Consider the following 13,287-nt stretch of genomic DNA (forward strand, 5'->3'; position numbering starts at 1 on the left):
CAATCCTGGGAGCGGAAAGACTTACCTTAGGGGGAAAAAAGGACAGGTATACACTCGCTCGCGCGCGCGCGCGCGCGCGCGCACACACACACACACACACACACACACACACACACACACACACACACACACACACACACACACACACACACACACACATATCCATCCGCACATATATAGACACAGGCAGTGATATGTAAATGCAAAGAAGTTGGGCAGAGATGTCAGTCGAGGCGGAAATACAGAAGCAAAGATGTTGTTGAATGACAGGTGAGGTACGAGGGGCGGCAACTTGAAATTAGCGGAGGTTGAGACCTGGTGGGTAACGGGAAGAGAGAATATATTGAAGGGCAAGTTCCCATCTCCGGGAAGTATCCAGATAACCCGGACGGTGTAACACTGTGCCAAGATGTGCTGGCCATGCTCCAAGGCATGTTTAGCCACAGGGTGATCCTCATTACCAACAAACACTGTCTGCCTGTGTCCGTTCATGCGACAAACTTGTTGCATTTTTGAAGTTTTATTTAACACTATAAAGTGGTTATGTGCATTACTGCTTCTTAATTGCAAAAATATTCTGGAGGAGAAAATTAGAAAACTTCTGTGAAAACTGTGGCATTCATTTCCTCATGATAGTCACCTTTATCCTGCTACGTTTTTCCTATCAGTGTGTTTGTTATTTTTAAGCTGTACTGTCCATTCGACCATTTACTAGCACCAAACATGCATTATTCGACATCTTAGCAAACCACAGTGTCTTCAAATGAAATTTTCCTTACAACATGCAGATAACAGCACTCCAGGCCACTGTACCACTTCTCTCAATGATTTAACTTCCGGTACAAAAACTTTTTGTGCCAGAAACCAAACTTGTGAAGACAGTTTTGAAGAGACAACTTACTCCCATTAAATAATGCTGCTTATTTGAAGCTTCAGAGAAGTTTGCTTAAAGTAGAATCAAACAATGGAAAATCCAGGACGGAAAAACAAGTATGTCAAAAGGATAGGTTGCTTCTCACCACATAGAGGAGGTGTCGAGTGGCAGACACACATTGAAAAGACTGTTAGATATTGTTAGCTATCAGACTAAGTCCTTCATCAGATATAGACAAAACAAAAGAAACACACACGCACACGCACACACATGGCCACTGTCATGTTGTCTTCGAGCACTAAGGCCCAACTGTGACTGTGTTTGAGGTGAGCAGCAATTTTTGCTACGGTGGTCGGTGGGAGTACAGAAGAGTTGTAGGTGGCGAGGGGGGGAGGGATAACAGGATGATGTTGGGGTAAGGTATTAGTGCTGCATGTGGAAGCTTGCAGGGACATGATGGGGACAGGATAGTTGGCTGCTAGGGCATTGAGAGGATGTGCTTTGGGCAGGGGGGGGGGGGGGAGGGGGGGGGTTGGCGGCAAGACAAGAGGAGAGGTGTAGAGAAGGGGATAGGGATATGTAAATGCTCTGGCAGGATAGAAGACATTCATAGGACTGAAGTGGGAACAGGCAAGGGGATAGGTATGTGGAGAACAGGGACTAGCAAAGGCCAGGGGGTAACAGGAAGGAAGGATCTGTTGCAGGTATGGTTCCCACCTGTGCAGTTATAAAAGCTGTTTGTTGGCAGAAGAAACCAGATAATGCAGGCTCTGAAGCAGTTGTTGAAGTCAAGCACATTATGTTGGGCAGCACACTTAGCAACTGGGTGGTCCACTTATCTCTTGGCCACAGTTTGGTGGCACTATTCATGCAGACAGCCGGCTTGTTAGTGGTCATGCCCACATAGAATTCAACACATTGGTTGCAGCTAAGTTGGTAGGTCACTTGACTGCATTTATAGCTGGCTCAGTGTTCGATGGTGTGGGAGCCACGTGTGACAGAACTGGGATAAGTGGATGTGGGAGGATGTATGGGACAGGTCTCGCATCTAGGTGTACTGCAGTGAGACGAACCTTGGGGCAAAGGGTTTTAAGCAGGAATGAAATAGGAGTGGACAAGGATATTGTATAAGTTGTCTGGACACTGAAATACCATATTGAAGCATGGTGGGGAGGATATTTCTCATTTCTGGGCATAGCATGAAGTAGTCGAAACCTTAGTGTAGAATGTGATTCAATTGCTGCAGAGCTTGGATGGTACTGAGTGATGAGTGGGCTGCCCCTTTGTGGCCTGGCAGTGCCTATGGGGGGATGGAAGATAAGGCAGAGGAGGGCTTTTTCTGAATAGGATGGGGAGGATAATTTTGGTCAGTGAAGACCATAGTGAGATCTTTGGTGCACTTAGAGAGAGACTGCTTGCCACTACACATCTGACGACCACAGGTGGCTAGGCTGCACGAATGTGACTTCTTGGTGAGAACCTGGTGGCAATGCTGAAGGGAAGGTATTGTTTGTGCTTGGGAGGGTTGATGTGCAAGGATGTACTGCTCCTTGAGAAGGTATTGATGTTATAGAGAAATATGGGTAGGGTGTCCTCACCCTCGGTTCAAATCGTGAGGATATCATCAGTGCATCTGAAGCAGGTGAGGAGTCTTGGATTCTCGGTGGTTAGGAATAATAATAATAATAATGGCATGTGACGAGGGCCTCCCGTCGGGTAGAATGCTCGCCTGGTGCAAGTCTTTCAGTTTGACGCCACTTCGGTGACTTGCGCGTCGATGGGGATCAAATGATGATGATTAGGACAACACAACACCCAGTCCCTGAGTGGAGAAAATCTCCAACCCAGCCGGGAATCGAACCCGGGCCCTTAGGATTGACAGTCTGTCGCGCTGACCACTCAGCTACCAGGGGCGGACGGTGGTTATGAATGATTCCTCTAGATGGTTCATGAATAGTTTTGTATAGGATAGTGCCATATAAGTGTCAATTTGACTACCACAGATTTGTTTGTAGATGATGCTGTCAATCGAGAAGTAATTGTGGGTGAGGATAAATTTGGTTATGGTGACCAGTAAAGAGGATGTAGATCAGGAGTCAGTTGGGGGCTGAGAAAGTCAGTGTTCAAATAGCATTTGTTTAACATAGGGCTTTCATTGCTTGTAATAACCATACATATGTCTACATATTGCAACATGCTGGAATGCACCCATCTTCATTACCGTCTGTCTTTTTTTCTTGTCACTTTTCCCATTAGAGAATGACTTGATGATGCTTCATCAGTCTTACCTTCCTTTCTAACCACCTCCTCCTGAATTTTCAGCACTGTAATTGGCGACCTTGACCACAGACTTGAATTCTCATTCCAACCCTCAATATTTGTATTCTCAGACAACATCTTTAACAGCAAAGCCCATGTTCATAAGTGTGAGACTGCCTCTCAAATGAAACTGATACAAAAACGCACACACTCTCTCTCTCTCTCTCTCTCTCTCTCTCTCTCTCTCTCTCTCTCTCTATTCGTTTAGTCGGTTCGGACTCTTCGTGACCCCATGAACCAAATCACGCCACTTTTTCCTGTCTTGCACTTTCTCCCGTCTTGCACTTTCTCCCGTAGACCTTCCAGGTTGGAATGCATTGCTTCTGTGATGCCATCGATCCATCTCATCCTCTGACGTCCTCTTCTTCTAGTTCCTTCAATCTTCCCCATCATTAATGTTTTTTCCAGCGAGGCATGCCTTCGCATTGTGTGTCCAAAGTAGGTCAGCTTTTGTTTTAACATTAGACCTTCCAGGGAGAAATCTGGTTTTATTTGCTCCAATATTGATCTGTTGGTTCTCTTTGCAGTCCGTGGAACTCTAAGAAGTTTCCTCCAACACCACAATTCGAAGGAGTCAATTCTTCGCCGTTCAGCCTTTCTAATGGTCCAGGTCTCACATCCATACATCACAACTGGAAAGACCATAGCCCTCACAATATGGATCTTTGTTGCTAGTGTTATATCTCTGGACCTTATAACCTTGTCAAGGTTTGACATCACCTGTCTACCGAGCAACAGGTGTCTCCGGATTTAATGGCTGCAGTCGCCATCAGCAGAGATCTGGGAACCGAGATAACCGAGTGTGGTCACTACCTCCATGGTTTCTCCTGCTATATCCCACGAATTGGTAGGTGTAGTTGCCATAATTTTCGTTTTCTTCACATTCAGCATAAGACCGGCCTTTTCACTTTCGTCTTTCACCTTCAGTAAGAGTGTTCTCAATTCTTCTTCACTTTCTGCCAACAGGATCGTATCATCCGCGTACCTGAGGTTGTTTACATTTATTCCAGCTATTTTAATTCCTGCTTCTCCTTCATCTAGCCTCGCATTCCTCATAACATGTTCTGCATACAAATTGAATAAGTACGGTGACAGTATGCAGCCTTGCCGGACCCCTTTCTGAATATTTATCCATTTCGTTGTTCCATACATAGTTCTCACCGTGACTTCTTGGTCAAGGTATAAACTCTGTATCAGATGAATGAGGTGATCTGGTACACCCATGTTTTTCAGTACGTTCCATAATTTGTTGTGATCGACGCAGTCAAAGGCTTTGGCGTAGTCAATAAAGCAGAGGTACACATCTTTCTGGAATTCTCTCGCTTTTTCCATAATCCACCGAATGTTAGAAATTTGATCTCTAGTTCCTCTTCCTTTCCTAAATCCAGCTTGTTCTTCTGGTAGCTCTCGATCTAGATATTGGCGAAGTCTATTTTGTAATATTTTCAACATAACTTTGCTAGCATGTGAAATAAGTGCGATTGTTCAGTAATCTGAGCACTCTTTAGAACTGCTCTTCTTTGGAATGGGGATGAATACTGATCTTTTCCAGTCTTCTGGCCACTGCTGTGTGATCCATATTTTTTGACATATTGAGTGCAGCACTTTCACTGCATCCTTTCCAGTGACTTTAAACAATTCTGCTGGTATTTCATCATGTCCACTAGTTTTGTTATCAGCCATATTTTCAAGGGCCCACTGGATTTCGCTCTCCAAAATATCTGGCTCTAGTTCTAAATTAACATTAACATCAGCAGTAGGAGCCCTGTCACTATGCAGTTCTTTCTTGTATAGGTCTTCTACATATTCTGCCCATCTTTCCTTAACATCCTCTGCTTCACTCAGATCTTTCCCGTTTCTATCTTTTATCATTCCAATTTTTGCCTGGAATTTTCCTTTAATTTCTCTAATTTTCTTATAAAGATCTCTTGTCTTCCCCGTTCTGTTACTATCTTCAACTTCCTTGCACTGTTCATTAAAGAATATATTTTTATCTCTTCTAGCTAATTTCTGAAAATCTTTATTTAATTCAAACATAGCTGATTTATCTCTCTTGATTTTTGCTTTCCTTCATTCTTCTGCAACTTGCAGTGCCTCAACTGATAGCCATCTAGCCTTCTTACTGTTCCTTTTCTTGGGAATGTGTTTCTCTGCGGCCTCCTTGACAGTATTAGCTTCTTCTGTCCACATCTCTTGCGAGCTTTTGTCCTCCAGCTGTAATACATTAAATCTGTTTTGTACCTCTACAGCGTAGTCGGAGGGTATAGAGTTAAGGTCGTATCTGCAAGTTGGGATACTTTTTGCTACATTCTGAAGTTTCAGCTGAAATTTTGCAATCAGGAGCTCATGATCTGATCCGCAGTCAGCCCCAGGTCTTGTTGTAGCTGACTGAACTGCACTCTTCCACCTCTGATTGCAAAGTATGTAATCAATTTGGTTCCGGTGTTGGCCATCTGGTGGAGTCCAGGTATATAGGCGTCGTTTTGGTAGTTGAAACAGTGTATTAGTAATTATCAAAGAATTTTCTTGGCAGGATACTAGGAGTCTCTGTCCAGCTTCATTCGTTGTACCAAGACCACATTTCCCTGTTATACCTTCTACAGTTTGATTTCCCACTTTTGCATTCCAATCTTCAACTATGAAGACGATATCATTTTTTGGTGTTGACAGTAGTAATTCTTGTAAATCTCCATAGAACTGGTCAATAATTTCCTTTTCAGCATTGGTGCATAAACTTGAATTACTGTGATGTTGAGGGGCTGACCTTGGAGTCTGATGGACATCATTCTATCATTTTTATATTTGCATCCCATTACAGCTTTTCTCACTTTATCACTAACTATGAAGGCTACCTCATTACTTCTGTTGTTATCGTGCCCAGAATAATACACCATATGGCCATCCGAAGCAAATTCTCCCATGCCAGTCCACCTCATTTCACTTATTCCCAATATGTCGCTGTTAATTTTCTCCATTTCTCTTTTCACTATGTCTAGCTTTCCTTGACACATGGATCTTACATTCAATGTTCCTATGCAGTGCTTCTCTTTGCACCATCTTACACTAGTTCCCAACAAAAGCTGATAAAGGGAGAACACCTGAAAATTCTGCACTTGAAATGAGAGCTGAGGAACATGCAAGTAACTGATGCTTGGCAGTGTGTACAACCTTTTACTGACGGGTTGGCGACAGGGTCACAATACATGCAGAGATATTTGCGGCACAGCAGTGGAAACAGGTTTGTTGTTGCTCTTACCGAGGCAATGGCATCAAGGCCCCTCTATCAGGTGGAACTGTTTAAAGTCTCAAGGTATTTTAATCACATAGTAGTTAACATTAACACAAGTATTTCCTTCAGAGATGATGTGCCACCTGGAGGAAAATATGTGAAACTTGTGTTACAAAACTTTGCTGTGCAGAATTTTTTTGTAGTTTTATTTCAGAAACTTCAGTTTGCTGTTGAGAAGTTACTTATTTATTAATTTATGACAGTGAGAAATCCGTACAATGAGTTAGTCATGGACTTCTCTCAATACCTGCATAGTACATTTTTAGTATTTTCATCAAACCATGCTATGGCAGGGGGACTCTGACATGTAATGGCAAAAATAATAATTGGAAATAAATGAGCAATGAGGATACATTCATTAAGTTTCCTAGGATTCACCTTCTTGTTCAAGAAAGTGGCCCTTGGAAATAAAACATAAATAATCCAATTACAGTACCACCAAACTTTCCAGAAATTAAAAAAAGAGATTAGAATGAAATTTGACCAAATCATGTCTGTTCCTAGAGTACTGTATTGAATCAGAGTATGAGCTGCAATATGAGAGTAATTGAGAAGAATAAAAATATACACAAGAAGTAGAATGTCGGCGAAAAACAAGTACAACATTTCACACACATGACTATGGAAAAATGGATTAATTAGCTGGATGGAATGGGCTGTAATGGTATTTCCAATAAGATACAAAATCTAATAATAATAATAATAATAATAATAATAAATCATGAGACTGTTCACATTACTATGGAATTATTTTTAAAGGTGTATTAGTGTGTATGTGTTATTTACCTTGAATGTGTCCTTACACATTCACCAAAATTGATCAATTCATTGGTGGTGGGTGGGCAGTTGACTACAAATATGTTCTTGCAGTCCACTGGAAGGCATAAGTAGTGATGTTCCCACACAGCTTCGCAAGAAATAACAATCGAAAATGCTCTGAGTAGACATGTGCAAATGCAGGGGTGTGTGCACCGGGTAATGGATGTACTTTGAGAGCAATTGCTATTAGTTGAACATATTCGGTATGTATTCTAAATGCTAGCTCAGTCTGATTTTTGTTGTATCACCTTTAACTGATTAAAAGAACACTTCGGTAAACTGCTTGTCTACATTCACAATTGATAGAGTTTGTTGGAATTTGTCTCAGCGTAAACCCACAGTAGAGGTCAAACACAGTCATGAACTAACATGCCATGATAAATGGGTTCGCAGTAATGCAGGCAGTTTCTCCCTCTTTGTCAAACCTCAGAAGTACATCAGCCAGGGGATGGAGATTGTTGGGCCAACCAGGAAGGAGATGGAAGGCCAATGCCATAAAGAGGATCAGTATATATGTGATGCTGTAGGTAAATGACACAAGAGCTATTTGTAATGATGACATGTATCATGAGTACTTAACCCTCCAACCATCAGCGAATTACCGATTTTTCTTTATAAAATCGCAGACCAGTTTCATTTGATAATTAGTATAGTTCAAAGATTGTAACAAGAAAACCAAGACTTAATTTAGAAGTGATTTTTGACTGACATTTAATGTACATAATTCTGGAAACATGAAAATTTGTGTTCAGTGTTATAAACACAGGAAAAAGTTTATGGTAATTTTTGTTGAGTTTGGTATATTTTGAAGTAAGGTTCCATACACAAGCTCGCAAAAATGGCTACAAAATTGCTGGCATGAGACTGTATATGTGTAAGTGTATGGGTGATACTTGAGGATGTGTAAAAAAACTCCCGACATTCTAGAGCAACAGGAAAAGACTAGATGGGAAAATAGTGGCTCTTGATGTTCTAGAGCAACCAAAAAAGATTTGACAAGCAAATAGTGACTTCCGACATACAGACAGGCTATAAACTATATCCAGTGTGATAACAATGTGCCCTGCAGGATCACTCGGAAAGAGCTGAATGCAGACATGCACGTTGCCCCTGGCTGAAGATAAGACATCTTTTGTGATTGGTAATTTTAGCATAAAAATAATAAAAAGATGAAACATGCTTTTGCTTTATCGATTATTATACAAGCTATACCTAGAGCACAGTTGTTTAATTAATTTATAAGGTATTTAAAAGCATATTTATGTGTAACAATATTGTGGCCCTGCAATATGACCTACATGCACTGCCAAGGGGAACCACCAAATTATCCCTAGGGAGTGGGAGGGGACAAGTTATTATTGGTTATTATGCCTCTTGCTTATGCACCCTATGACTAATACTGCTGTAATGGATAGCTGATTGATAAATTTGCTTATTCCTTTTGTTATTTCTTGCTCTTGTGTTTTCAGGGCCCTGAAGTGACTGAACAGCCACCTGTGAAAGCACCTTGTGCCACCTGGCTGGCCCCTTCACTGCCTCAGCACAGTTTTGTCCGTTCTACATTATCATCAGAAGTTCAGCAAAACTCAGAACAATAACATATATATATATATATGTTCACGTTTGTTTTATACATACACGTTGTTCTTCAGTCTTAGATTTTTGACACATATTGTGTGCAAAATTATTGTAAAATCTCAACTTTTTGTTAATTAGCTCTATTTTCTCCCTTTTTTATGCTGTGTGATGTGTGTGTGTGTGTGTGTGTGTGTGTGTGCGCGCGTGTGCGTGTGCGTGTGCATGTTTTCCATTTTGTATTTACGACGACAGCTTTTTGCTTTGTTTTCTAGCAGTCACATAATGACTGCCTTGCAGCATTTTTCATTATATCACCAATGCTGAAGAATAAAAGGCAGGTACTGCATTCTTACAAAATTCCAACTTTCATGCCAGTGGAAAAGAGTAAATATATATAAGTTTTGAGTGCAATGGCTAAGTTGCAAAATAAACTGGAAAATCTGCTTTGCCTGTATTTGATAATCAGTGGTAGTGCACATTCAAGAAGCTTCTTTCAGCTTCCTTCAGAATACTGGGATGGAATAAATATTACAATCAATATTGTTGACATGTGGTCAAATTCAGATGTTTAGAGGCTGGACTGGTTCAAAACTGTATGTGAAAGAAACAGAATAAGGATTAAGTAAATGCAATTCAATCCCAGTGCTTACACTTGTGATATCCATTTTAGTAGGATCTGTGGTATCTTTAGAAGTTGAACTGCAAGATATCAAGAGGAGCGCCTTTTGTGTTTGTGGCAGGAATATTGCCTTCTGTTGCTTGCCATGCAACATTTCAGACTGAATGCAGAGTTTATTGCCTAAAGTGCAACTGACCAATAAAAAGATTTATTATATCTTGAAAAGTCTAAACAAGTTGAAATGTAAAATATATATATATATAATATATATAAACGTACAATGAGCAAGACATTCCAGTTACTTAATTGACAAGAACTTGTTTATATTTCTTTTACTGATAAAATGAGCCATCACAGAAACATAACTGTGAAGGTTGGCATTTGTCCTTTGTGTGCTAATGGCAGCTAGTTCCAAATATTGTTTCCACTTTTTTTGTCTTGATGCAGAATTTGCCTCCTACTAACATGTTCACGGACTGTAAAAATGTATGTTGTAAATATTTATAATAATGGCACATTGATTGTCAAAAAGGTGGAATCGTCATATGCTTGCCATTCAGAGTATTTGCATAGCACTGCTTCTGTTATCAAAATAAATTTATTGATTGAATATATTTTAGTTTCATTTCACTCCATATTTATTGTAAAGCATTCAGTTTATTTAGGTAAGTTATATGTGCTGCAAGTATTTCTCACTTGAAATACTGTATTGCTGTGTGTTTTTCTTAAAAAGTCCCACCTACAAAGGAGTAATACACATTCACATCTGCATAAACACCTTAGATTTCTTCTGCAATCTTTTTTGTCTCATACATTGCCAGCCAGTGACCGAGGTTGGTTAAAATGATGTAGAAAATGTGCAGCTTGCACATTAAGGCTAGGCTGTTTTATGTAATTTGGTAATGATGGAGTGTAAAATATTTTGTCGGGCAGTGTACATACCTCAATGAAACTGATGATGGTAACAACACAGGATGATGATGGAGTGTAAAATATTTTGTCGAGCAGTGTACATACCTCAATGAAATAGAACATAGTTTCAATCAGGCACAGAGGACGATATGGTGCCGACCACATGCCATGTAATCCTCTACCATAAGGCATCATTTGTATGTGACATGGAAGGGCATGATGGAGTAGCTTTGCAGTTTGTCTCATATGAGGCTGATTGCAACATCATCATGCTCATGTCTCCTCCCAAGGAAAAACCAGGGTAGTACCAGGAATTGGACCTAGTCCTCTGTGTGGCAGTCAAGGCAAGATGACCACTCAGCTACTAAGGCATACTTTTTATTTATTTATGTAGTTTCTGTAAATTAAAATAGCTGTAACAGATGAAATTTGCTATGAAACTAACTTGTAAGAGTACCTACTGAAATTCGGATAGCTTTAATTCAAAGGACTACTCATACCTCATCTACATCTTTAAGCTCACCGGGAAGTGAAATATTACAATAACAGAAAATCCACTGTGGCTAAACAAGAAATGGGAGAAAGGTAAACACTCACCTGTAGCTGATTGATACATGGGTGCCATGGCATTGATACAGACACATTACTACCTTTCGAATGGTTACTCACACGCACGTGCGCGCGTACACACACACACACACACACACACACACACACACACACTCTGTATGCAAGCCCTATCTGATATTCACAGTTATTCAGGAGTCTTAATAATACTGATGTCATTCAGAGACAATGCTATACTGAGAGGTAGCTGGCAATAACTTTAGTTGCTGTGCACTCAAACTGATGTATTTTTAAGCAGAGGTATCGTGCTGCAGCAACCTTTGATATTTTGGGTGCCATGAGGTGGAAACTTAAATAAGGACACTTCAATGGAAAGCAAGATTAGTGAGTTAATATTCAGTAGTAGTTGCAGTAGCACACCTCTGTCAGTATGCATGGCGATTGTTTTCCTGTGTTGTTACCGTTTTTGTTTAATGTGAATTTCAAGTACAAATACACATGAAGTACGTGGAATAACCAACTGCTGATTGGTCTGGGTGAGTGGTCACTCACTTCTCAAGCATGTCCAATGATTACAAACCAAATAAGACTTCCCTGACAAAATAGGATTCCTATTACGATTAAGTTAGAATATGAAAGTGGATGTTACATTATCATATCATTTAGAGTGCAGAAAAATGTGGGGTATAATGTTTTGCCCTGTTGAATTGTTGCAGCTTGAGACTGAATGTTGTACCACAAATGTGTAGAAACTGTTAATCTGTGGCGTAGTCATCATCTTGTACCCAAATACTCAGAGGAGTCATTAGCCACTATAGAGTATTCAGTACTCAGTATTGTATTAACAGAGAAATAATACTGGGCTTCTGTGCAGTTAACATCAAACACAGGGGATTTTCATTTATATAGTGTTTTTAGTCTTATTAGAAGATAGGTGGATGCCCAAGATTTGTGCAAGGTGCATAATTTATTTTTGTAAATATGTTTTTCATTATTTACTTTCTCATGGTGTGCTGGACTATCTTCACTTGTGCCCTCATAATATCTTAGAAGAAGTCTAAATGAAATTCACCATGTGATTGGGTGTGAGGAATGTAGAGGAGCTAAGATTTTTTATTAACTGTAATTTAAAATGGAATTATTTTATGGGCTCACATAGGTGAATCAGGAGGAAGCTACTATTTCAGTGCAGTGCAGTACTGCAGTACTTAAACATTTCTTTAGGAGGCACACAATGCACTTCACCCACTGTAACATCCTCCAGTCACTACAAGCACTATATCAGAAAAGCAGCTCCCTCTTACCTCACAGGGGCAAATCAATTCTGTTTTAAATTACAATGAATAAAAACTTTCCTCTCCTCTCTCAGCTTTCATTCATATCATGAACTATTTTTATGCTACTTTGAAGAAATTAGTGGTGCAGTAGTGGGGCTGTTTTATGAATTTGCATCTCCCAGTAGTATTATATACCCCAATTAGGGTCACTTGCAATAGTGACCTAAGCATTGGTTCATCATTTTTAAAATATGACACAGTCTACTACAAAGAAGAATTTTATGTAAGTTGATTTACAGAGGTATATACATATTAAAACAGTACACCAGAAGACTCTAAACTGTGCAGAATTAAAGAAGTGTGCCACAAGGAAGTTGTTCTATTTAAATAAAAAATTCTGTTGTGAACATTTTGAAAATTCAACCTGCAGTGTAGTAAACACATTCGTGTGCAATGTTTAAGAGAATATTGTCTCAGTACAAATAATTTCTATGTTTGATGTTCACTGATTGGATGTTGCTGTTAATTTTGAACTACTCCATATAATTAAGGAAAAATTCAGCAAGGGAATATATCCACAGGGATGGCAGAGGTAGTATTTTGAGCCCTCGAACAATGCCCTGTACTAAGTTTGTGAACTGACGCTCTTACTATAACTCTCCCTTTAAGACCAAGAGGAAGAATTATATGACAAAAAGAACAAATACTGTTACATATTCTGGTTGTGAGACAGAGAGATGTAGAATCATTGTCCACTGATGGAATAATAGGCTCACAATTTCCAATTCACACCTGTGTGAATAATAATTATTACAGGCACGTCAGTTTGATCCCGTTAAGGTGTGGGACTTAATAGAGAATTGATAAGCAGGCTCCAAAAAAAGTTTGCTATCATTGGTAGTGATCTGCATGAGATGTAAAAAAATGACTGCTAATTGTTCGTCAGCAAGCCTTTCTTCCAGAAACCAGAATAAGTACTCACAAAAACTTAGCACCTGATCCATCAGCTGTGAAAATGGTGTTATTATTCTTT

At 39.8% G+C, this 13,287-nt stretch overlaps 1 protein-coding gene across 4 annotated transcripts in view; it reads left to right on the forward strand.

Annotated features, from left to right (window-relative positions):
- Window positions 1–10,110, forward strand: part of LOC124619344 (mesocentin-like) — a 628,722-nt gene extending 618,612 nt beyond the window's left edge. For all 4 annotated transcript variants that reach the window (XM_047145661.1, XM_047145662.1, XM_047145663.1 and 1 more), the window contains one exon: window positions 8,771–10,110. In XM_047145661.1, coding sequence (XP_047001617.1) covers window positions 8,771–8,778 — 8 coding nt within the window. In that variant the 3' untranslated portion in view covers window positions 8,779–10,110. The remainder of the gene's footprint in view (window positions 1–8,770) is intronic.
- Window positions 10,111–13,287: the final 3,177 nt, after the last annotated feature.

Source organism: Schistocerca americana, chromosome 6 (assembly GCF_021461395.2).
Source record: "Schistocerca americana isolate TAMUIC-IGC-003095 chromosome 6, iqSchAmer2.1, whole genome shotgun sequence".
Taxonomy (NCBI): Eukaryota; Metazoa; Arthropoda; class Insecta; order Orthoptera; family Acrididae; genus Schistocerca; species Schistocerca americana.